This window comes from Xenopus laevis, chromosome 9_10L, assembly GCF_017654675.1.
Source record: "Xenopus laevis strain J_2021 chromosome 9_10L, Xenopus_laevis_v10.1, whole genome shotgun sequence".
Classification (NCBI taxonomy): domain Eukaryota; kingdom Metazoa; phylum Chordata; class Amphibia; order Anura; family Pipidae; genus Xenopus; species Xenopus laevis.
In genome coordinates this window covers 2,879,235-2,905,606 of record NC_054387.1, presented here as the reverse complement: position 1 = coordinate 2,905,606, position 26,372 = coordinate 2,879,235, and the positions used below count along the sequence as shown (strand labels likewise).

Below are 26,372 nucleotides of genomic sequence, written 5' to 3'. Positions count from 1 at the left end.
GTCACCTGATGTCATTGTTCCTCTTTCTATGTCATCGGCTTGCCCACCATCCGACTATGAAAGATGGCAACCTTACTAGGAGAGTAGGGTTGCCGATTGGCATTCCGCACAAAGCTTTCCATAAAATAAATGGAAAAATCCAGGTTTAGTCCCCTCTGCTGCTCCAAACTCCTCCCAGGGGGGGGGCGGCCAACAGTGGGAACTAAAGATAAAACTTGATTATGTATTAAATGCTATGGGGGTAGAGTCCTGTCAGCGGGTCAGCTACCTGCGGTACCCTGCGGGTAGAAGTTCAGAGTGTGGGTATAGACACGGGTAGGCGCTTCTGCGGGTTTGCAGCTCGCGGGCTGGGCCGCGGGTCTTCTCAATAGCGATTTTTGCTCCTTTTTTCTGAGTATGTCTACTTCTGATGATGTCACTTCCAGTTTACAATGACAGCACTTCCTGATTCTTGATGGTCAGCAGTCCGGGTTGCGGATAAGGTACTTGCGGGTCGGGTAGCAGGTCCAAGCGGGTAAGAATGCGGGTTGCAGATTGCAGGTTGCGGGTCGGGTACGGGTTCCATAAATGGACCCGGGCAGGACTCTGCTATGGGGGATTTTTGTTGTACGACTTACCTGCAACAGGTCGGGTACGGGTTCCAACAAACGGACCCGCGCAAGCCTCTACTACGGGGGATTTTTGTTGTACGACTTACCTGCAACCCCTTTGAAGAGCGTTTTCTATCTCTATTCTATGCTAAAGCCAAAAAAATTGCAACCAGCGAAGGGGATGAGGGTCCCAAGCCGTCACTTACAGTAAAAGGGTTAAAATCTTTCCATAAAATACACTTGCTCTTGTTAACTTACTTAATTGCTTTCCAAAAAAAAATATCCGTGCAAATGTATTCAGTGTGAGATTTAAATAACCCTGCAATCAAAAATAATGGCTTTTGCTGAAAGGAAACAATTAGTGGCCCCTCTTGCCATTAGAAAGACAAGACTGTAATAGAATTTTTTTTTTGTCCTGCGGTAAAAATCACCTCGTCAGGATTTGTTATTTACGAGAACGGCTCTTTCTTAAGCCAATTCAGAGCGGGCGGATGTATTTACATTTGTGCTTAAATGGAAGGGATTACGGACGGCAGCCTGTGCAAGAGACTGGCAGATAATGGCACCCAGTACGCAGAGGTGCATTGGAAAATTCACTATGTATATACATTAAATTACTTTTTTATTCTACTTCTCAGGAGAGAAAAAAAGCAATGTATGTAGTTGCTGGGGTCAGTGACCCCAGTAACCAGATACATTGATTTTTTTTTTGGTCTAGATCTCTTCCATTGTATAAAAGACACCCCCAGCATTAATGAGGAGACCCCTTATTATTTGAAGTGACACTGGGAGCGTTTCCTTCACTTCCCAGGATTCCTTCTGCTTTCGCCTACAAATAAAACGGTCTCAAAATGCTTTTCTTGACTGCAACTTTAAGAGAAGTTTGGGGCGACAATCAGTTTAGTTGGATATAGTTTTGATGTCACTATGATGAAAGCCAGTGGGATAGGATGATAAAGTGGGTGGAGCTCAGAAAAATTCTGGAGGGGGGCACAGATCCCCAACTCCCCCCTTTTGGTTCCATAGTGGGTGGAGCTCAGAAGAAAGAAGGAGGTGTGTTAACTATGAAAGGAAAAGCCTTGATCATTTTTTTCATGGTGTCACCTCCCTTCTGAACATCAGTTGGGCTCATTTATAAAAAGTGGGCAAATTTGCACCTGGCCAGTAACCCATTGCAACCAATGATGTTTTTTTCAGCCAGCTGCAGGTTGAATAGTGAAAGCAATCATCTCATGGGTTACTGCCCAGGTGTAAATTTGCCCACTATTTATAAATGAGCCCCAGTGACTTGGTGGTAAAAATTCTGGAGCCTGACCCAGGCAACGACTGGCAATGGGTGATTTCTGGAAAATGGTAGAGGGACACTCACTATTTATTGGGGGATGTAAGAAAATATAGACACTCACTATTTATTGGGGGATGTAAGAAAATATAGACACTCATTATTTATTGGGGGGGGGATGTAATATGATATAGACACTCACTATTTATTGGGGGGATGTAAGATGATATAGACACTCACTATTTATTGGGGGGGGGATGTAATATGATATAGACACTCACTATTTATTGGGGGGATGTAAGATGATATACACACTCACTATTTATTGGGGGAAGTAAGATGATATAGACAGTCACTATTTATTGGGGGGATGTAAGATGATATAGACACTCACTATTTATTGGGGGGATGTAAGATGATATAGACAGTCACTATTTATTGGGGGGATGTAAGATGATATAGACACTCACTATTTATTGGGGGAAGTAAGATGATATAGACACTCACTATTTATTGGGGGATGTAAGATGACATAGACACTCACTATTTATTGGGGGGATGTAAGATGATATAGACACTCACTATTTATTGGGGGGATGTAAGATGACATAGACAGTCACTATTTATTGGGGGGATGTAAGATGATATAGACTCTCACTATTTATTGGGGGGATGTAAGATGACAGACACTCACTATTTATTGGGGGGATGTAAGATGACATAGACACTCACTATTTATTGGGGGGATGTAAGATGACAGACACTCACTATTTATTGGGGGGATGTAAGATGACATAGACACTCACTATTTATTGGGGGGATGTAAGATGACAGACACTCACTATTTATTGGGGGGATGTAAGATGACATAGACACTCACTATTTATTGGGGGGATGTAAGATGACATAGACACTCACTATTTATTGGGGGGATGTAAGATGACATAGACAGTCACTATTTATTGGGGGATGTAAGATGATATAGACACTCACTATTTATTGGGGGGATGTAAGATGACATAGACAGTCACTATTTATTGGGGGGATGTAAGATGATATAGACAGTCACTATTTATTGGGGGGATGTAAGATGACATAGACAGTCACTATTTATTGGGGGGATGTAAGATGACATAGACACTCACTATTTATTGGGCTATTTGGACCTGTGCGTACTTGGAATGCCAGGGCCCATTTGGAAACCCAGTCCAGGTCATAGTTCCATAATGAATGATTTTTATAGGTGAGAACTCCCTGCATCCTGCTGGTTGCACCACTTATTGACGCATCCAGTGTAATTAGCTCTCAGGATGCTCCACTCAACTACAGCTAGTATTTATTTTAATATTGTTCTATTTGCAGAATTTATAGATATATTCATTGATAACAAGGGAAAGGGAATATATAATATAATATACAGTAATGCAGTAATCAATGTGAGTAGCCGTTTAGTTGTCAGTCTGAGTCGGATCCATTGGCAAGGAAGGGGTTACAGTTTCCATCCGGCATGCAGGAGAATATGTGAAATTATACGGCTGAATCCTGGCCATTTTTATTCATAGCAAGAACCCTCCTCTCCCTGCCGTGTCAAGCTTGTCTGCCAGACGCAATGATTTGAGCCGCCATTTCAGGAGCTTTCTGAATAAAACCCCCTTCAAACTCAATGACAGATCTGGCCCAAATAGAGAGTCCGGCTGTAAGCTCCCTCGGTTGCTGGATTGGGATAAAGAACAGATATATATATATATATGTATCTCAAAGCAAAATCCCATATAGCGCAATCATTTGAAGGCTGAGCCGTGCATCAGAAGAAGGAAACTCAACCTCATCTTGATAGAAATGCCTCTGAGGAGGCAGAATAAATCAACATTATAGTTAAAATCTCCAGAACTCTCTATAAAATAGACCCAAACACTGTATCAACCAATTAGGGCCGTGCTGCTCTTTTCCATCTACGGGGGTATTGTAATATAAGGGGCAATGTTTGAAGCTGGTCTCGTAACCCATAGCAGCCAATCAGCAGGCAGCATTTATTGGTCGAGGGAATATCGGAACGGTTGCTATGGGTTACTAGACTAGTGACAAATTTTGAATAGATAGGGGAAGGTGCTTTGCAATGAGAGAGGGTACTTGGATATAGCTGACAAGACTGGAGACATTTGTATGGGGATCAGTGGTTTAATTATAGAGGTATCAGAGCCAGGGGGAAGGGAGGTCGGACTGTGGGGTCTGCTGTATAGAAATCCCCCCACCCCAATGGTGGGCAGGGAAGGGATAGCCTATTAATGAATTCAATATTCTATTATGCCACATCTTGTCGAAATTCAGGAAGAACCCCAAGGGTTATGGGATGGCCCATTGAAACCTTCTCTTGTATCTGTTATTGAAGGTTCTGTGTGGATCAGACCATGATGGAGGGGTCGGGACCAAGGCATGTTTTTTCTATTTTAAAACTCCCACGTCCTTTTGGGATTCCTACCTGTTCTCTGCGTTTATCTGTTTAATTATGTGTGTCAGTGCTAATCAGACAGGTAATTCCAGCAAGCGCCCGTACATGGACAAATTAGCTAGAGCCTAAATAGGAAGCACATGAGTGTTGTGTGGGGTATGAAGCCGGGAAACCTTCCCTTTCTCCAAGCTCGTTGGGTGCTGGGATGGGCCTTGATGACTTTATTTGGAAAACATTTGGCCCGATATATACCCAGACAGAAACAAGGTTATCAAAGCACATTAATTGTACAAGTACAGGGCCTGTTATCCAGAATGCTCAGGACTTTCCAAAAAAGGGAGATTTCCTTACTTTGGATCTCCATACTTTAAGTCATTGAAACATCAATTAAACCCAGTAGGATTGTTTTGCCTCCAAGAAGGACCTCAGCTGGGATCAAGTACAAGGTACGGTTTTATTATTATTACTACAGGGAAAAGGGAAATCGTTGCTAAAAATGTCAATTATTTGATTGGGAGATGGGCTTCCTGTAATTGAGTATAATGGGTTTCTGGACATCGGATCCTGTAGTACCAGAGACAGGAGAAACGGAAAGTAACTGAAAGTAAACCCATGGATGTTCTCTGCGGATATCAACCCACAACTTGTATTAACTGTACTGTCTCTGCTCATGATAAAGGTATGAAACTGGGATTACATTTATGCTTATGTTCCATTGAGTTTTTATTTATAAAACGGCAACTGTCAGTTTTAATTCCAGGATGAGATGCGCATGACATCTTCTTATAGATAATGTTATGAACACCTCCTACCTCTCTAACAATGGATTTCCATTACAATGATCCAGTGTTGGACTGGGACACCAGGGGCCCACCCAAAAACCTTAGACCAGGGGCCCACCCAAAAACCTTAGACCAGGGGCCCACTCTATACTACTATTTTTCTTCCTCACTCAACCTCTATTCTCCTAGTCTTTTTTTCTTTACATACTATAATTGATTATTCCTTCTATTTAGCCTCTTTTTCTAATAGAAATAGGGATTGGCCATGAAATAGGCCAAATGTTTAGGGCCCACTGACACCTTGGCCCACCCCCGAACTTTTCCTGGTATCCCGGTGGTCCAGTTCGATACTGCAATGATCTAAAAAATTATGTCACCATTTTACAGTAACATTGTTGGTTTTTGGAACATGTATGGGGATCTATTATCTGTAATGCTCAGGACCGGATAAGGGATCTTTGTTTAGTTTGGAACACAACACTTTTAGGGCCACGGCACAATTAGTCTATAGTGGTTAAATCTTCACTACAAATCTTCTGATTTTTTTTTTATGTACAGATATAGGACCTGTTATCCAGAATTCTTAGGACCTGGGGTTTTCTGGGTAACAGATTTTCATGCCTTAAAAATCATGTTAACATGAAATAAACCTAATAGGCTGGTTTTGCCTCCAATAAGGATTAATTATATCTTAGTTGGGATCAAGTACAGGTATGGGACCTGTTATCCAGAATGCTCGGGACCTGGGGTTTTCCCGAAAACAGATCTTTCTGTAATTTAGATCTTCATACCTTAAGTCTACTAGAAAATCATATAAACATGAAATAAAGCCAATAGGCTGGTTTTGCCTCCAATAAGGATTAATTATATCTTAGTTGGGATCAAGTACAAGCGACTGTTTTATTATTACACAGAAAAAGGAAATCCGTTTTAAAACTTTAGATTATTTGGATAAAATGGAGTTTATGGGAGAAGGACATTCCGTAATTCGGCGCTTTCTGGATAATGGGTTTCTGGATAACGGATCCCATCCCTGTACTAGAAATTGAGCATTTTAAAACACTTAGATTCTCTTTGCAGGTCATTTATCTGCACGTAAATGCAATATTTAGAGGGAGAACTTAGAGAAGTATTTTTGGGCTCCTGTATTTCTTCCCATAGGCAGAGATGATGACCCCCCCATGTTCACTGGGGCGCCCCATGGAGAAGAAGATGAAAAGGAGGAGGGCAGGGGATATGGAACCTGGCTACTGGGAGGTATATTATGGCAACACTAAGGGGGTGCTGGGCATGTACAACTTCTGGCTGATTTAGTTAAGGGTGTCTATAAGTCTAGTGCACCGAATCTCCCCCCTGTCTCTTGTTGGACGGGGAATAAAGTACAAAATTTGCACCCAGGGGGAGGAGAAGGCATGGGCCGTGTTGGGGTGATCAGAGCAGAGGTTTGCCTTGGGTGCCCTTAACCTTAGGCCCGGCACTGATGTATAGCCCAACATTTTGGCTGGTTACCCATAAATACACCTCCTCTTTATACATAGCCTCAGCCTGTGTGTATTGCCTAATTGTGCCAAATAAAGAGACGGAAGTGAGTGAGACAAGGAGACATGTATTTTTCCATCACCGTCTCTCCTGCCTGTTGAATTCGAACTCCCTTTCCCACCTCCTTAATCTGCCGTCCCATCCGCGTCTGTCTCTAAAATGAGATTTTGTTGATAATTATGCGTTAATTTGGCATCTCGGCAGATCTGCCTGGGACAAGCCACATGTTCCCTTTGCTGAACGGCTGTGCCAACTTCTCTCTCTTTCATGTTCTGTGGGCTGAGATCAGGGAGCAGAATAATGATCCACACACACGGTGCTTAGTCTCACTATATGGTGCAACCGAATTTGCCTGTCTGTATAAACTGTGTTGGCTGATTGTAATATTATTATTTAATATTCTTTGTATGTATTTTGTTTCTGCAGCAGCAGAGAACATTATGACATTAAATTAAAGAGCATCCATAGGATTCATATTCAGGGGAACACAACATGTGACCAGGGCCCTAAATAAAGCCCCCCACTGGTTCTCAAATTCTGCAGCATAGAAACCGGTCATATCAAATATTTCTTTTGTATCAGAATCTCAATCCCATTCGAAAATGGAATCGATTAAGAAATCGGGATCTATCTGCCTGTTTGCATTCTCTGCACGGCTGGTTCGGACTCCTGAATCATTGTAGAAAAATCCAACAAAAAATAAAAACTGTTTTTGGGTGGACACCTCCCTTTAAGCTATCCATGTTAATAGAAATATACAGCTATGGGACCTGTTATCCAGAATGCTCGGGACCTGCTCTTTTCTGGAAACGGATATTTCTTTAATTTGGATCTTCATACCTTAAGGGGGTTATTTAGCAAAGTCTGATTTTCTACTACAAACTCCGCTCGGTTTTTTACGCTTATTTATTGTTAAATTTTCCCGAAAACTTGCTTTGTGATTTTCACGATTCGGGGTATTGCACAAAACCCAGCGCTCTACAAAAATCATTGGGACTCCTCCTATTGATTTACATGCAACAAGATGCCGGATCTTCTGATTCTGATGTTTCCATCCTCGGGGTTTAATAAATTCCAAAAAATTTGTGATTTTTTAAAAAGTCTGATTTTTATAAAAAAAAAATTTACAAATTTTTCTGGATTTTTAGTAAATAACCCCCTAAGTGTACTAGAAAATCAAATAAACATGAAATAAACCCAACAGGCTGGTTTTGCCTCCAATAAGGATTAATTATATCTTAGTTGGGATCAAGTACCAGCTACTGTTTTATTATTACACAGAAAAAGGAAATTATTAAAATTATTGGGGATTATTTGGATAAAATGAAGTCTATGGGAGACTGCCTTTCTGTAATTTAGAGATTTCTGGATAACGGGTTTCCGGATAATGGATCCCATACCTGTGATATAATGGTTTTCTGATCATGGAATTAAAAGAAATAATGTCCTATTGATTAGAAAGGGATTGCCTGTGTGATGTCACGGCTCTATCTTTTGGTTATTACTGTAGTTCTTCCAACAGAAGCGCTCCCAAATAACATGTATATGAATATAAAGACGGCATGTCCAAGCTGAGCAGCTCAGGCTGTTGTTGAACTACAACAAGTCCCTGTTCTTGCCGACTGGGGTTGCCATTCCTATGGAAAAGAAGAAGTACATGCAATTTCCAGCAGGTGGCACAACAACAAAGGCAACGTCGTTTTTTTGTGTTTTTGCCTTAATAAACTGATGCTGGAGAAGTGGAATAATGTGAAATGTCTCAAAGGTCATATTCCTACAGTCGGTTTAGTAAAATATCATCTCATTCCTATAGATTATTACAGCGCAGTGGGAATAGAGGCAATAATGTGCCTAATAATCCTGCACTGCCCTACTGAACTATACATTTCACTTTCACATAAGCCCATGTAAACCTTGTGCCTGAAAAAGGGATTATTATCCAGACCACACATTATATATATATATATATATATATATATATATATATATATATATATACACATACAGTATACACACACACACATATATATATATATGATCTTCTGATTGGCTCAGAGGTCACATAACTGCGGTGTCTGATCGTGATACGTTGGAATACTGAGCACCAATCATACACTACGGAGGCTCGGGTGTGCACCTGGGTATCCTTCTATTCCCCACATCACCCATTCTTTGGTCCAAGAGCTTAACATTCAGATCAGACCTATTTGGTAACCAGACCAAACAAGTGCATCTTAGAGATATTAGTGAATTACCATCCAGGAGGTAACTGTGCCTCTCACATCAGGAAAGTGGAACTAAGTCTTTTTATTTTATAACTTTTTAATTATGTGTAATTATATTCTTCTTCTGACTCTCTCCAGATTTCACTGACCCCATCTAAAAAACACAAATGTTCTGCAAGACTTCAAACTTATTGATATTGCAAGTGTGTATTCCTTGTTTTCTATTCAGGCCTCTCCTATTCATATTCCAGTCTCTTGGTTGCTTGGGGAATTTGAACCTTAGCAACCAGATTGCAGAAATTGCAAACTGGAGAGCTGCTGAATAAAAATCTAAATAACTCAAAAACCACAAATGATAAAAAATGGAAACCAACTGCAAACGGTATCCCTCTCTACATCATACTAACAGTTCATTTAAAGGAGACCCACCCCTTTATGCCTACACTCTATTGATCATAGAGTGAGATCAGCTGGAACTCCAGCTTTAACCTATAGAACCTACTAGGGTGGGTGGGAGTTACATTCATCCCCAAATAAGTCAATCATCACCTTTTTTTTTGGGGGGGGGGAGTTGAAATCTGTTCCAGCCCGTGACAATTATCATTATTTATCTGCCTTTATATCTTTCTATCAGAGCAGCCAACTATAATAAATAATTATACCATATGTAATAGGAAGAATTATAGTCACCCTGGTTTCCTTACTTTTGATCTATTTTTCTTTATTTCGGTTTATTCCAAGGAATTGGTGGTGTGTACATAGGAGTATGCAGTGGTGGTGAAGTGGTAGAATTCTGGCTTATATTTATTATTATTTATTATTATTAGCCCTACGGCACACGGGCCACAATCTCCGCCAGCATTTTTCAGCCGATTCTCCGCCGGCTGAAAAAAACATTGGTAGAGAATATCCATGTGCCATAGGTCTGTTATGTATTTGCACGTTCGTTTATATGAGATGGAGCTGCTGTAATTACGGAGACATGGCAACTCCACCAGTGCAACTTGTGTGTCTGTGGCTCAGGGGAGTAAGAGCTTTACTCATTGTTCCTTTATGAATAATACCCACGGCACAAAGGGAAAGTTCACTCGTTCCCTGGGGATATTTTTTTCTTTTTTCCTGGTTTGTTTTGATTGGGATAAGAAATGCTTTCCCCAGACAGTTGTGCCATTGCATCAGCCTCCCCCCTGTACCCCAAGGAGGATTTATCAGGGGCACATAAGATGCATGGGATTATCCAGTGCCTGACGAAGGTGTTTAACAATTGCCTTTCACCTTTGCCAGGTAGTTAATAATTCTTCACCCCCCTCCCCTATTGATAATTCCCAAAATGGCTGCAGGCAGGTGACGTCACAGCCTTTATGTTGCACAAACAGGTTGGAAAACAGTAGAGCTGATAACACAGGTGCTGTAGGTTTACTATATATTTAGGATGTTCATATCTGTCACTGCCCCCCAAGTCTTGGGTCTGCTCCTCATTTCCCCGTGGCTGTGAAGGGGATGCTGGGAACTGTAGTTCACTAAGCAGCCCCTTTATTTCTCAAGCTGTGATACTTGCTGTATATATTGTTGGGTGAAATGATTTTCGGCCTTTCCGTGGTGACGTGTGTCTCTGTGCAGCAGCAAAGGGGTTAAAGTGACAGTGAGAGGCGGCTGTTGCGCTCAGATAAAGCAGGACAAACAGCTCAGGGATAACATCTCCCCCTCCTCTCTCCCTCCGCACTTATCCTCAGCAGGGGATCCTGGTCTTATCTGTATCATGCAGGTAGGTAGATATTCATCCCCTGTCTCCCGGCTGGGACGAGGGTTTATTCTCAGCTTGCGGCACATGCTGCTCTGACGGTTACGACTGCAGGATCCCCGAGATCTGCATTCCTGGACTGCTCCCTCCCCTTAGCCAGTTGGAAGCGAGGCGCTCGGAGGTGGCGGACGTGTGTAGCACCAGGGCTCGTCACCCCCTGCTTGGAGCCCATTCTTCTCCCTGCGAAAATGTCTCTGCTATTGCAACAGCGCTGCAAAGTGCAAGGAGACAGGTGGAGTCCTGTTTCCACAGCAACCACATCCTTTTAAGGAGAGGAGCAATCTAACTCACACTGCAAAGGTCAGAATTGTTCCAGGCGGAATGGTGGAGCAGGACGGTGCCCAGAGCTGCAGAACCACGACCCGGGGACCGTATTCCATCCCTGGAAAAAGGGTGCAGGGAATCCCACTTCTCTTCTCCCCCAGCCATCGTCGTCATGTCGGCAGGAATCTTGAGCCGGTTAATGAGCCCCTGCTGAGCCTTCTCCTTTGATGGATTATTGTCTCCACAGTCGCCTCGGGCAGTTACATACCTGTCTCAGGTAAGGCTGTGTGCTCGGAAGGGGTGTGTCAGGGCATCGTTCTTCTTGTCTCTAGGTCCTTTTGGGTGTCATTTCCCTCCGCTCAGCCGGCTCAGCGACTCCAGATAAATCACCGGTGCTGTGACAGTCTAGTGAAAAGATTTGCACTTCCCTTCCATGTCGGTGATCGGGTTGCAGTATTTAAATGGAGAATTATCTCACTGGGCAGGTGTAATCAGGAACACGGCCAGTATTGTTTGCTGCTGGCAGTTGCAACCTGAGACCTCCTCTTCCCAGCGTTTGTATTTCAGATTACTTGCCTCCTGCCATGTACCCGACAGGTAACTGCCTCCCTTTTCTCTTCTCCTGCTCAGGCCTTTTGCTAATGGGTGCTTACATGGGCCCCCTTTGGTGACACCCCCTTGGCAGCCGGGGGATGCTGGGAGTTTCAGACAGCTTCAAATCAATTATGGCAGGCACAGCATACATATTCTAAATTGTCTTCTGTATCACATGGGCTTTTCTGTTCCTTTGCCGAAACTTCACTATAGAGCGATGACGTCAGTGCTTGAGCCGTGAGCGTAGATTCTCCTATCAGTTCACGTATGACATCATTGGGGAGGCGGGTTAAGTCGTGCTATGGGTTCAGTACAGGGGTCATATATCTACAACATCATTTCACTAAGGTGGTCCCTGTAGATGTTTTTTTAAAGTAGGCAGTAGAAGGCTTTCCATTGGAGATCTAAAAATTGTTTATGAACATATATATAAGGGTCCAACGAGGCTAATCTTCTGCAAATGTTTGTTATTCTCCTCCTTTTGAGTAGATACCACTTGTATCCCTCTTGAAGTTTGGAGACAACCATTCCTTGTTTACTTGCCGACATATATCTTGTAGTCATAGTATTTTGGGGTTCTCTCTGTATTCATCACCCCCCCCCAATTAATGTTAAAGATATTTTTATTTTATACTCCATTCCCCTGGTGATGGTAATAGTATCTACACAGACCATTATAGATGATAACATATGACAATGTCATTGACTGTATCAATGCACCATAGAAAGAGTAGCTCAGTTTCCCATCACTGGTTCCCCCGGTAAGTTTTTATCTCCATAACGTAGAACGCCATGATTTATTTGGGAAATGTGTGGCATTCCTTGAGTGCCTGGCCAGATTGGTTGATGAAAAGGGTTGGCGGGCAGACAGGGTTTTGACAAAGTGAAGGTGACAGTTGGACACAAGAGACTGAGAACTGTAGCTCATCTTTCAGCAGGGACGTAGCTGAGCAAAGATGATGCCGGCATCAGCCACAGTCTGAGGATAATTAATATGCTGGCAATTACTGCAGTCTTCTTTATGTTTCATTTCTTCACCTGATTGTGTAATGGCAATACACTGTGTACAAATACATCACGGTGGGGGAATCAAATCCATTGCATGTAACAATTCAAAGTAACAGCTTGGCAATGTAATATTCAATTTTCTAATTTAATTCCTAAATATCTAATGGGTTTTGCTACACAAAACAACATGCCGTAATAGGAACAACCTCAAGAGACTGTAATCTCATAATAGTTTCAATATACAAAAAGGTGGGTGGCTTTGCCTGGAGAAATTTCAGCTCCAGGGTTATGGTTGCAGATGTTTCTCTGACAGAGCAGCGTTCGGAGAACCCCAAATTGTACATCAGTTTAGAATACAGGTTGATGGTATCTCCTCAAGAGATCATAATGCTATTATAATGCTATTTAGGAATAGAAGGGCTGTGCTTGTATTTTTTGAGGTGTAGCGAGTGGGAATATGAAGAATAATTTAATCAAAGGATTTGCAGAAGGTGATCAGTAGCCACTTGATTAAAAGGTGCCTGCAGAAAGGCCTCCCAAATAATTAGACCTGTTCCACCTAATCATTATTCAATCTTGGAACCCAGCTGTATTCTCTCTTGCTCTCTTTTTCTTCCAGACATTTGCTGTGTTGATATTAGGCATTTTTAGTCCTTTATTTTCATCCTTTCCCTGTCTCCCTTTTCTCTCCAGTTGCTCCAAGGTGCTTCACCTCTCCTGCTTGCAGGGACTTCATGCAACCCTGATGCCTTGATGTATAGGGATACACAGGAGAATGCTGTGCCTGTGTGTCTAGATAATCCATCATCGGTAAGCTTCCCTTATTCCCCGCATACACTGGTAGGCCCATCTTGGAATGTCCGAGGCAGACATCTTGCTGACTGTCAGGTGGCATGGGGTAGGGTTCTACACTTCCAGGCCAGGTCCAGGTTTAGCAAAAACTTTACAATCTTCCTCTTCATAACTGCATAGTTTATCTCATTACACGTCAACATTACCACATAAGAGTTATTGCCATGACAAATCTTGAGGAACACAGTAGTCCGATTAGAAGGAACAAACTGGCTATTGAACTTCAACTGCCACCATTCTGACCAGGATAGGTCATGCATACAGTGTTTTTTTTAGTATTGGGGACTGAATATTTTGCAAGGGATCGAAATTAGTCAGCGTGAATTCCTATCTGAGATTAACTATATATGTATGAATTTGTCTGGAATGGTCCTCAACCTATCGAGCAGGCCCTTAGAAGCATTTCCACTTGGGCAAACATCATGTGATTTCCTTGGCTGAACTGTGGATGTTGTGCCTGGTTGGTTGGTAAATGATAGAACCCTATACATGCAATGAAGGAACTGTAAGGTGCAAAGATTATCTGCTTTCGGTTTCGCTCATGTGTCATGTGCTACAGTCCTTATGGAACAAATCAAAATGCAAGATAGACTATTTTCCGCCATGCAGATCAGTTTTTATTAGGAAACCTCTTAATTCAATAAAACTTCAACTCTGAATTTCAGTTTAGAAGTATACATTGTCCTTTGGGGTGCAAGTGTAATATTTCAGTCCCCCACTTGGCATACCGCACCATCCTGTAATGCCAGGGTCACTTGCTGTACTACAGCCTTGGTGGTTTCCCTGCAGCCTTGCAGCTGGTCTCCATTTTTCTTCTAGCCTTTCCACCCTTGACTTTATCAATTATCTAGTTACTAGGGTCAGTGAACCCAGCAACCAGGAAGCTTGTTATTATAATTTTTGATTACTTAGTCCTTGAGCAGTCCTCTACCCAAAGCTTTGTAGAACCATCCTTGGCTTCTGCAAAATTCTGTCAATTGAAATATTGTCCCTTAGTAAAATATTTAAGATTTTAATTATTATTACTGAGAAAGTATACATTCCATATGTAAGTGGAGCTGCCATTGCAAAAACATAGGAAGTAAGTGCAGAAATAAGGATCAAAGTTCCAAAAAAAGGATGGGAGGTGGGCAGCACATGGGCTTCCCATGGAATGTCCCTGGCTTCAATTTCATTTAGAATGTGCAAGCTGGGGGGGGGGCACTGGGGGCAGAAGTTGCTGCCTATGGGAGGCATTAAAGGACAAGGAAAGTGAGAATTTGTCAATTTGTCAGCAAGTGATTACAATCACTGACCTTGTTCCCTGGTCTGATTCTTCTCTTCCCAATGTCACTTTTGACAATTCTGAGTGATGTGTGTGTGTGTGCAGTATAGGAGTGTGCCAATGCATGGTATAGTAAGAACAATTTAGAATTGTAGTCTGTTAAGCATTTGCACTATCCCAGACAACTGAAAGGGCCATTGGCATTCAACCAAAGATTTTGGAATATTGGAGCATACTCTGAGAAACAGCAACCCCTCCTTGATTTTCACTTTCCTTGTCCATTGAGTACAAGGTGCCAATCTGAGCAGTTTGCACCTGCCACTGCTACAGACAAAAGTGTGGTCTTTAAATTTGCCCTACTTGATGATTCTTCAATTGCACCTGTAGATAAATAAGAAAAGATAAAGGAAATATAAAATCAGAAAAGCAAGTTGTGTTAAAACTTGATCCTAGAACCAGAGGTGAGCTTCAAGCAAGCAGAACTCTGCTGCACCTTCCCAAATTATGTACAGTGAGAGGCTATGCGCCTCTAGAACGGGAGAAATCAAAATCATTATTTTTGTTTCTGGAGATGTCTTTATCATCGTGACCTCTCCCTGAAGTAAATGCGTAAATGGGAATGAGAGTGCCGCAGGCTAAATAGTGAATATAAATAAGGCAGTCGTAGCGAGCAGTGAGCGCTGGGTGTTTTTATTACCCAACCTATGTGTGTGTAAGTCTGTGTATACTGTATATATATCAGCTGTGTCTCAACACTCCAACTTGGATAAATTGGGTGCAAGTTCAGATGGTACCTGTACTCAAACGGTACCTACTGGGTCAAATCCAAATGTATAATTCTTATAGAAGGACCTGCACTCCAAATTCCAGTGATATAAAAGGTTTCATTTATTCATCACTCGTGCATCCAACGTTTCGGCCCACTATGGTAAAGGCCCAATAGTGGGCCGAAACGTTGGATGCACGAGTGATGCATAAATGAAACCTTTTATATCACTGTAATTTGGAGTGCGGGTCCTTCTATAAGAAATATATATATATATATATATATATATATATATATATATATATACACTGTATATATGGGTTAATGGTTAAATAAATCACCAACAGTATCAGTGCAATGTATGTATCTAAAAAGCCTGCAAGAGGACGAGGAAAATGTGAAAGAGGCAATGCTGGCTGCAGGAATAGATAAAACCCACACAGAGAATAGAATGGATTAAAGGAGCAGTGCCATATCTCAGCCATACCTTTCCCCCTCACACTATGAGCCCAGACCCCATTCAGTGGCAGACAATAGAGAGAAAAGGGTCAGACTAGCAGGAGGCCTGGGCCACGACGAGTTAGTGGTCTGATCCATTTCAAGGATTCCAAGGCCGCGCTGTCAGGAATCCATTCCCTGAGGCTAATCAGACTCATCATGCCCAGCACTGATTTTAATTTGTTCTTCGGCCACAGACATTATTGTACATGACAGCTGTTTGTGCTGGTGAATTCATTTCAACCCACACTGGTTAAAACTACAACCCCCAGCATGCCTAGTTGACTAGCAGAGAGATGTTGGGAGTAGTATTTTTGTTGCCAAGATACATACAGAATACCATGTGAGTCTCGGGCATGAATCACAGACTCATTAACATGCTGCAGGCTCCTCTCGCAGCGCAAAAAAAGATTAAAAATTAATATTAATGGTATAGAGGGGAAAAAAAACACAGTTTACCCAGGCGGTTGGTATTGAACGAGGCAGAGAGATTGTAGAGTGACATTGAGGGGTGACCTTGGGAAAATCCCCCCAAGTGTTTTCTATTATACAAACCACGCTACATCTAGTATGGAACCCTGATTGCCTGGCGCTGTGGGAATACACCGAGATGCCACCGGAATAGACTCACAAACTGCCTGCTGAAAACGACTCATGATAAATAATGGAAAGCTAATACACAGAAGAGCAGGATTCGTGCCTTTAAAATTCGTTGTTTTTTTAATAGTTTTTGGAATGCGTTGAAAACTTGTAAATATGTTCTAATAAATAATGAAAATAGTGACATGCATAAAATATGCATTATATCAGCACATTGAGACCTCAGTTGCATTTGTATGGACATGCAGGGAGTTGTAATTCAACCACTATAGTTTTGGAATATCTAATTGGCACAAACGGCACCCTCATAACCTTTACAGTCTGGGGAACCCCTCTAATAATAGCATATGCTGTTCACCGCTGGCTTGATAGACCCTAAGGGAGGAATGGGCTGAAATGATTTTCGAGTTCTTTTTTGCAAGGTGACAGGCATTGATTGGGTGGGGCTGAGTTTACTGAGCAAAACACTGCAAAACAGTTTTGGGATTGGATAAGCAATAAGCAAGCAATAAGGCTTAGCAATGGCTTGGCAATGGCAGTTACACTGCACTTTTGGAATTGGGTGAAAAGGTTGAAGGAAACATTGGAGCTTTTTGCGTAACAACTCGCCCAAGTCACATTATAAAATAGTGAACACAATAGACACTCTATAGCTAACTTTACCATCATTTTAAAATGTTATTTTCCTATGCCTGCCATTGTTTTTTAGTATTGCTGACTGCTAGTGAGAAGCCATAAGGAGCAGAGCCTAGCAACCCAATGGGGGTGGTGGTCTGCCTTGATTTTGGGCTAGGGTTGCCACCTTTTCTGGAAAAAAATACCGACCTTCCTATATATTTATCTTTTTTGGGATCAACCATCATTTTTACCGGCCAGGCTAGTAAGATACCAGCCAGGTGGCAACCCTACCAGGCTCCTGTCAACTGCCACCTGACTGGTCTTGTCATGGATCTTCATTCATATTGACCAGGCTCTAGGGTTGCCAGGCCTTCGTATATATTGATCTTTTTCCCCTATTAATAACATTGGGATCACTGACCTTCTTATATATTTATCTTTTTTCCCCTATTAATAACATTGGGATCACTGACCTTCCTATATATTTCTCTTTATTCCCTATTAATAACATTGGGATCACTGGCCTTCCTATATATTTATCTTTATTCCCTATTAATAACATTGGGATCACTGGCCTTCCTATATATTTATCTTTATTCCCTATTAATAACATTGGGATCACTGGCCTTCCTATATATTTATCTTTATTCCCTATTAATAACATTGGGATCACTGACCTTCCTATATATTTATCTTTATTCCCTATTAATAACATTGGGATCACTGACCTTCCTATATATTTATCTTTATTCCCTATTAATAACATTGGGATCACTGACCTTCCTATATATTTATCTTTATTCCCTATTAATAACATTGGGATCACTGACCTTCCTATATATTTATCTTTATTCCCTATTAATAACATTGGGATCACTGACCTTCCTATATATTTATCTTTATTCCCTATTAATAACATTGGGATCACTGACCTTCCTATATATTTATCTTTATTCCCTATTAATAACATTGGGATCACTGACCTTCCTATATATTTATCTTTATTCCCTATTAATAACATTGGGATCAAGCATCAGTTTTACTGGCAGGGCCAGTAAAATACCAGCCAGGTGGCAACCCTATTTGGGGCATAAGGGGGTCATATTTGTCACTCCCCATAGCTGAACAAACTCCATAGTATGTATGGAGAGAATTCTCCAGCACAGGTGTCCCCTGTACTAAACACAGTTGGGATGTGAAAATTGAAGGGATTACTGGTCATTTAAAGAAGCACATAGCCTGACATGGAAGCAGGACTCTCTGCAAACGGCAATCCATTTATACAACTAGTTTAGTGTTTGCAAAAAAATAATAATATCTGTCATTTATCAAGGGACCTTCCATATACTGCTATAAAGGGAAACCATAATTCCAAGCTTCCTCTCATAACCCTTTATAATAAATGACTCCAGTGTTCCTGGTTCCAAAAATAAAAGCATCCTGTGGATAAGAGATGTTTGTATGTCATAGATTTTCACTTAAATAGACAATATAGTACAAAAATATCGCACGGCCTTTATCTGCCTATTAGCAGAGGATCCCTTGTGTGAACTGGGTCAATAAAATGCTCTGGGGCCTCCATTTGGGCAGCCTTGTTTATACACATATTATGGGTGCGCTTTCGGGTAATCTCCATAAACGAGAAAGCATTACTCTTGTATATATTCTATAACAGCAAAGCATTACACTTGTATATATTCTATAACAGCAAAGCATTACACTTGTATATATTCTATAACATCATACAAAGCTTAAGTAGCATCTATATACTATTATGAGCCATGTAAAACCTCAGGACACTGTGTGCATAAATATATAACATTTTCTCTGTTTATGGGAGAAACAAATGTAAAATGAATCCTGCTGAAAATCAGGTACATTGTATAACTGTAACATTCCCTTCTGAGTGGCCAGTAACATCTAGTTACATGTAGTTTCGCCAATGATCGATCTCATTGGTGTGACAAGTTGTCAGTGAAAATGACCCTGAGTCCCTAGAACTGACATTTCATTGCAAGAGGGTGCCAGGGAACACACACACATGACACAACCTTAAACGACGTGTAATGACAGAAATCTTAATGGTGTTTTTCTTCTTTTGCTATTTTGTTAGCAACCCAACTACTGGAGCTTTAAGGTCAGTATCACTCACTTGAGCCCCCACTGCGTGTTGCATGCGCTTCACTCACTCTGTGTGTTCTGTCTGTGTGTGTGGTGTGTTTGTGTCTGTGTGTTGTGTGTGTATCTGTGTGTATGGTGTGTTTGTGTCTGTGTGCTTGTGTGTTCTGTCTGTGTGTTGTGTGTGTGTATCTGTGTGTGTGTGTCTGTTGTGTATGTATCTGTGTGTGTGTTGTGTCTGTGTGGTTTGTCTGTGTGGTGTGTGTGTGTCTGTGGGGGTGTGTGTTGTGTCTGTGTGGTGTGTGTCCTGTGTTTGTGTGTGTATCTGTGTGTGTTGTGTCTGTGTGGTGTGTCTGTGGGTGTATCTGTGTGTGTGTCCTGTTTGTGTGGTGTGTTTGTGTGTCTGTTATGTATGTGTCTGTGTGGTGTGTGTGTTGTGTCTGTGTGTATGTATGTGTGTCTGTGTGGTGTGTGTATGTACAGTATGTGTGTATATGTGTGTGTGTATGTATGTGTGTATATGTGTGTATATGTATGTGTGTATATGTGTGTGTATGTATGTGTGTATGTATGTGTGTATATGTGTGTATATGTATGTGTGTATATGTGTGTGTATGTATGTGTGTATGTATGTGTGTATATGGAGGGGTGTAATGTCTGGGGGCATTCTGTGCCACCCCACAGAGCTGGCTGGTTTTGTTGCCCCTCCATGCCCTTGTACAATGGCTTCCCAATGTCTTCACACCCTTAACTGGGTCTCTCAATATATATATATATTTTTAGAGTAGTGAAATTCAAACTTTACCTTTTCTCTGACAATTTTGTTCAGAAACATCACGAGCCGGCAGCCTTGTGTAAAAGGAAACCAGTAGGTTTGGAATGAACATCTAACTAAGAGATCATTTCTGACTGAACTGATATTTATGTGGCACTCTGTTATGATGTTTAACTTCCTGATCACCTGACAGGAAATCACACACAGGTTCTCACTAAAACAGGAAGAAGAGTGACTCGGTTCTGCCCATTGGCTGGCGTAACCTAGCATGTGTGTGTGTGAGCTCTTGGTTTGTGTGTGAGCGCAGAGACTCATATGAGGTATTTTCAGGGGTACAGTAGTTTCCCCTTTCTGTAGAGACACCTTTTGCAGCAATAAAAGCTTTGATGCCCTATTAGGACGACTCTCACTAAAGCTTTGGTTCTAGTCAGCCTGAAACTGGTTCTGTTCTATATACAAAGCAAAACAAACAATAAACAGTGATGTCTGATGGACAGTATTGAAAAAATCAAGAGAATTTTATACAAGGGGATACTATGGTCACACACAGTGTTTAGGGCAATAAAAACGTGACATTCACCTGCACCTAGAGTTGCCACCTTTTCCTGAACAAAATACCGCTCCTTCCTATATATTTATCTTTATTCCCTATTAATAACATTGGGATCACTGACCTTCCTATATATTTATCTTTATTCCCTATTAATAACATTGGGATCACTGGCCTTCCTATATATTTATCTTTATTTCCTATTAATAACATTGGGATCACTGGCCTTCCTATATATTTATCTTTATTCCCTATTAATAACATTGGGATCACTGACCTTCCTATATATTTATCTTTATTCCTATTAATAACATTGGGATCACTGACCTTCCTATATATTTATCTTTATTCCCTATTAATAACATTGGGATCACTGACCTTCCTATATATTTATCTTTATTCCCTATTAATAACATTGGGATCACTGACCTTCCTATATATTTATCTTTATTCCCTATTAATAACATTGGGATCACTGACCTTCCTATATATTTATCTTTATTCCCTATTAATAACATTGGGATCACTGACCTTCCTATATATTTATCTTTATTCCCTATTAATAACATTGGGATCACTGGCCTTCCTATATATTTATCTTTATTCCCTATTAATAACATTGGCATCACTGACCTTCCTATATATTTATCTACCTGCACCCCCCAGCAACAACTATTTCCAGCCTCACCCACATAAGGTCTGTAATGTGTAATGAGCCTCCTGTCACTCAAGACAAAAATACCCCACCACCAAATATTTCAGATTTTCCCTCATTCCCCATAGTGTTTCCAATACACAACCCCTAGACTGTCCTCCCCAGCAGTCTATTGTTTCCCAATCATCAAACTCCCAAACTTGTTTTCACTCTCTTTGCTCTTCTACTAGCCAGATCCGGACTGAGAATTAAAATAGGCCCTGGCATTTCAGATACACAGAGGCCCAAACAGCCTCCACCAGCCCAATAAATACTGACTTTTTTACAGCATCTTATAGCAGCCCCTCTGGCAACCAAACCTCCATACATGTTCCGTCTGGCAGGTTCCAATACACAGCCCTTATGGGTCTTCACTTGTAGTCACTGCACTCAGCCCCTTGTATCCTTATTGGGCTCCATAATCTGTTTCCCCTACTGTTACACTTCCAACTTGATCATTATTATCCTCCCTATTTTCTATAAGGTCCTTCTCAGACTTTTACTCAGCAAATACAGGCTATGCAATGATTATGTTTTTTCCACTAGGAATTTACATTAAAGGGATTCTGTCATTTTTTTATTTCTAAATGACACTGTTTACACTGCAAACAATTCACTCTAAAATATAAAATGTAATTCCTAAACCAGCAAGTGTATTCCCAATGTTCTGTTGTTAGGCTGCTGGGGGGGTGATATCACTCCAACTTGCAGTACAGCAGTAAAGAGTGACTGAAGTTTATCAGAGCACAAGTCACATGACTGGGAGCAGCTGGGAAACTGACAATATGTCTAGCCCCATGTCAGATTTCAAATTGAAATAAAAAAAATCTGTTTGCTCTTTTGCGAAACGGATTTCAGTTTAGAATTCTGCTGGAGCAGCACTATTAACTGATGCCTTTTGAAAAAAAAATTTTTTCCCATGACCGTATCCCTTTAAAGTTTTTTGTCTATTAAATTTGTCATTATGGGGAGACACCATAAAAATATGTCTAGCACTAGAGTACGCTGGGCCCCCCTGCAAAATGACTCCAATCCCCATCTTCCCGCTCACTTCCCATCCCGCCTCTGCCCCACCCACATTCTGCCCTGCCCAGGTCCCACCCTGACTCCACCCACATCCCGTCTGACTTGCTTTCCCCTTCCTCGCTGTAAGAGAGAGGAGCTGGGGAGGAGGGATTTTTTTATTAGCTATAGAGTACCCAGACCCCAGACTCCGGCTCCCCTGTGACTGTGGGGTCGGCTTCCTCTATAGTTACACTACTGGTCTAGCATAGAAACAGTCCTGAATAAAAAATAAAATCCACATATATGATTCCTGTAAGCTGCTCAGCTCTAGCAATATCAGTCTGTTTACATTCAGAAAGAACATTAGACTGTGTGTTTCCATCAGCTTAATAATCACTTGTGATGCCCTTAAGGCGTTTTGCTCTGTAAATACTGAGGGCCACCCATAAAGGTCAGGGAGTGTTTGCTTTGGGAGTTCTTCGTTGTTAGTCAGCTTGGGTAGCTTGGTTACTGCACACAGCACTCAGTCTATCTCACCGGCCTTTGCAAACATTTGCCGAGGGAACAACGGTGTCTCATTCCTTTGTGATTTCTACAGAAATAAAACTGGCCGCCCATGCTGGGTGGAGGCATAATAGCAAAGGTCAGCTTGGCAGAGAAGCAGAAATGACCATATGGGTCCGTATGCATAATGGCTAATTATAACGAGCATTGCAATGTGTAGTTTAGGGACTTGGAGTGGCTTAAGTGGCACCTGATAATGTGGGTCTCACTGGGAATACAGATAGGTATTTACTGAATAAATACCCAGTGTGATAACCTTATAATGTTCAATATACCAGCACTAATTTCCTTCAGGACTGTTTGAGATGACTGTGAGCTTTAGCTCGTCTCTGCCTTTATAGTCTGGTGACTTCTTCTGTTCCATCCAGTTTCGTACAGAACAATGGTGCTGGAGACTGTAAAACGCCAAACATTTTCTATATCAATAGGTTCACGCTGCTTTACACTTAATTAAAAAGAAGCAGTTTTACACACTGCTATAAACAGTGGTTATTGATGTCATCAATTATAAATGGTGCTTAGTGATGTCATCAATTATGAATGGTGTGTAGTGATGTCACTATTGTCACAATAACTTGAAACATGTTTAAAAATAATGCACAATTTTAAAATATAAAGATATATGAAGTCCTATTGAATTTGCTTATACTATATGAAACACACCTGCAGAACACCTCAATGACTACTTATAATTTACAGTAGGGGGTACATTATCCCTTATAAAACATGAGTGATACTCAGAGTTCCCATTATAACTCAGCCTGCAGCCTTGTGCCTTTATATGGTCACAGAACAACCCCTCAGTGACTTCTAATATCCTTATCATTTACAGTAGGGGGTACATTATCCCTTATAATACATGAGTGATACTCAGAGTTCTCTGTATAACTCAGCCTGCAGCCTTGTGCCTTTATATGGTCACAGTACAACCCCTCAGTGACTTCTAATATCCTTATCATTTACAGTAGGGGGTACATTATCCCTTATAATACATGAGTGATACTCAGAGTTCCCTGTATAACTCAGCCTGCAGCCTTGTGTCTTTATATGGTCACAGAACAACCCCTCCGTGAATTCTAATATCCTTATCATTTACAGTAGGGGGTACATTATCCCTTATAATACATGAGTGATACTCAGAGTTCCCTGTATAACTCAGCCTGCAGCCTTGTGTCTTTATATGGTCACAGAACCCCTCAGTGGCTTCTAATATCCTTATCATTTACAGTAGGGGGTACATTATCCCTTATAATACATGAGTGATACTCAGAGTTCCCTGTATAACTCAGCCTGCAGCCTTGTGTCTTTATATGATCACAGAACAACCCCTCAGTGACTTCTAATATCCTTATCATTTACAGTAGGGGGTACATTATCCCTTATAATACATGAGTGATACTCAGAGTTCCCTGTATAACTCAGCCTGCAGCCTTGTGCCTTTATATGGTCACAGAACAACCCCTCAGTGACTTCTAATATCCTTATCATTTACAGTAGGGGGTACATTATCCCTTATAATACATGAGTGATACTCAGAGTTCACTGTATAACTCAGCCATCGGTCTTGTGCCTGTAAAACCCACTCGATTTTAATAAACGTTAAAAACTCATTACACCCACATTTAACTAACATTAAAGATACTGTTAATGGCTTCTTATTCCTTCATGTAACTCCTACATTATAAGTTTGAATCAAGACAGAATTGAAGTGTGCCACCATTCTAGCTGCACTTTATTGATGACGCCTATTTGGTAGAGTTGGTGCCCTCATATTTGGCCAAGACAGGTCAGAAGTAGAGTATTCTGAGCGTTGTTGCCAGTGTTTCTGCTGGACTGGGTTCAATCCAGAGCAGCATAAAGTGACCCCTCCTGCACAGGTGCTTTAACTGGATAACTGCCTCATCCCATTTGCCTCCCTGCCCGTTTCTTGGTTTCTTTAGGATAAGCCGTGCTACTAAAATAAAGCTTAATTCCTTCCATTTAATCTTTCTATTTGGGGCTTCCTGATAATCAACTTATGGTGCTTCTGGCCAGATCCAGGTCAGCTTTAATCTCCTTGTTATGTTGGTGCTTCTATAAATATAGGGCAGTGGACTAATTAGGAAAGCCTTTAGATATCTCTGGATTTCAGCTTCATAAGAACAAAATCATATTTTCCATTCAGATTCCTGAAGGCCCAGTTCTTCTCAATGAAATGTACAGTTGATGAAGGCTTGGAATCCCCAGGTCTCAGCTGAATTCTACGCTGAGTTTACTCCATCTTCTTCTCCAAGGACATTGGAGAACCCCTGTGCAAAACATTGAATTAGGCCTTAGAAAACCGAATTGTCCACCTCAATATAACCAGTATAAAGCTTATAGACCCAAGTGGCACTGCCTTGGCCACACTGCAGATATTTCTGCTTTTTGGGTATTCTATGCTTTTCATTTGGACATATTTTATACCCTGGGTTCTAATTACTAGTTGGCAGTGTTCAAGGGGCTCATGTTGACATAGAATTAAAAACACTGGAGTTCCTGTCTATATTATTATCATTTTCTCTTAATGACATTGGAATCATGTATCCAACAGTCTGCTAGCAAGCCTAGATAATTATATTTCAGTTACTTTTTATATAATAGGGAAAGATCTAAGAAAGGGAGGACAGCATGCGTTGCCCAAGGCCTTTATTGAATGCATTACCACCAGGCCAAATTACTTACACAACATACCTCTTGACAATCTGCCCCCACCTTAAATCATTGTTCCCGAAACCTGTTCCAGAAAGGGCACTTGTGGGCTAATAGAACCAAAGGGGCCCCTAATGAGGGCATGAGGATGGTCAGCCTGTGGCCTTGCAGCTGTCGTTGGACCATGTCTTCCAGAACTCACAAACACCTGGAGATGTCTTTGGGTTTACTGGAGGTTCAAAAACTGAAGGGTGCCTTTTTCATATTCAGACTGCGTTCCTTTAACACCCAGGGCCCACCTGCTCCAACTCAAGTGTTGTTGGTCTCTGCCTTACACATTTGCTCTTCATGTTCCCACACATCTTCAAGAAGAATCAGAGGTTTAATTGTGCTGCCGGGATGGGACTTTCTTTATGTTAGATATGGAGATATCTAGTATACCCTTGCCTTTCCAAAGAGAGCATGACTCTAATAAATACTTTTATGAGTGCCTTTGACATTCATACAATAGTAGTGACATTGAGTCCATAAAATATTTAGAAGAAAAGGAAGACGAAGCCCATAGCGTTTCTCCGTGTTAGTCAGTACCATCGCTATGTGACTGCTGAGCTCTAAAAGATTTCTCATCACACTTTATTAGCACGACCACCTGCATAGGTAATTATGTGAGGATGATTAAGGCATGGCGGCAGCAGGCAGATTATAATGAAGTTATGAAATCATTCATTTCTCGACATAAGTTACATGAGGGAATGTGGGAGTCTTCTCTTCCACAGAGGAGCTTGGTTGCAATTTTAGCCAACATTGGTTTTAGAGTTTTAGGGGCTCCACGCTGAGACAGCTGGTACTGATATTGAATGCAGT

At 41.3% G+C, this 26,372-nt stretch overlaps 1 protein-coding gene and 1 long non-coding RNA gene across 18 annotated transcripts in view; one reads left to right on the top strand and one right to left on the bottom strand.

The window, feature by feature from the left end:
• Positions 1-20,460, bottom strand: part of LOC108701978 — a 116,525-nt gene extending 96,065 nt beyond the window's left edge. Inside the window, exon 1 of the long non-coding RNA XR_001933223.2 lies at positions 20,056-20,460. This is a non-coding gene — a long non-coding RNA (uncharacterized LOC108701978). The remainder of the gene's footprint in view (positions 1-20,055) is intronic.
• The window catches only part of LOC108700782 (SRC kinase signaling inhibitor 1), a 124,422-nt gene that overhangs the window by 69,438 nt on the left and 28,612 nt on the right, over positions 1-26,372 (top strand). For 11 of the 17 annotated variants that reach the window (XM_041577315.1, XM_041577307.1, XM_041577314.1 and 8 more), the window contains exons 3-4: positions 13,228-13,344; positions 19,246-19,269. The exons of 1 other annotated variant lie outside the window; for it this stretch is intronic. In XM_041577315.1, the coding sequence (XP_041433249.1) occupies positions 13,228-13,344; positions 19,246-19,269 (141 nt within the window). Of the gene's footprint in view, positions 1-10,290; positions 11,210-13,227; positions 13,345-19,245; positions 19,270-26,372 lie in introns of those variants that run through there. 5 more of the 17 variants (XM_041577308.1, XM_041577323.1, XM_041577321.1 and 2 more) reach the window with 3 other exon arrangements.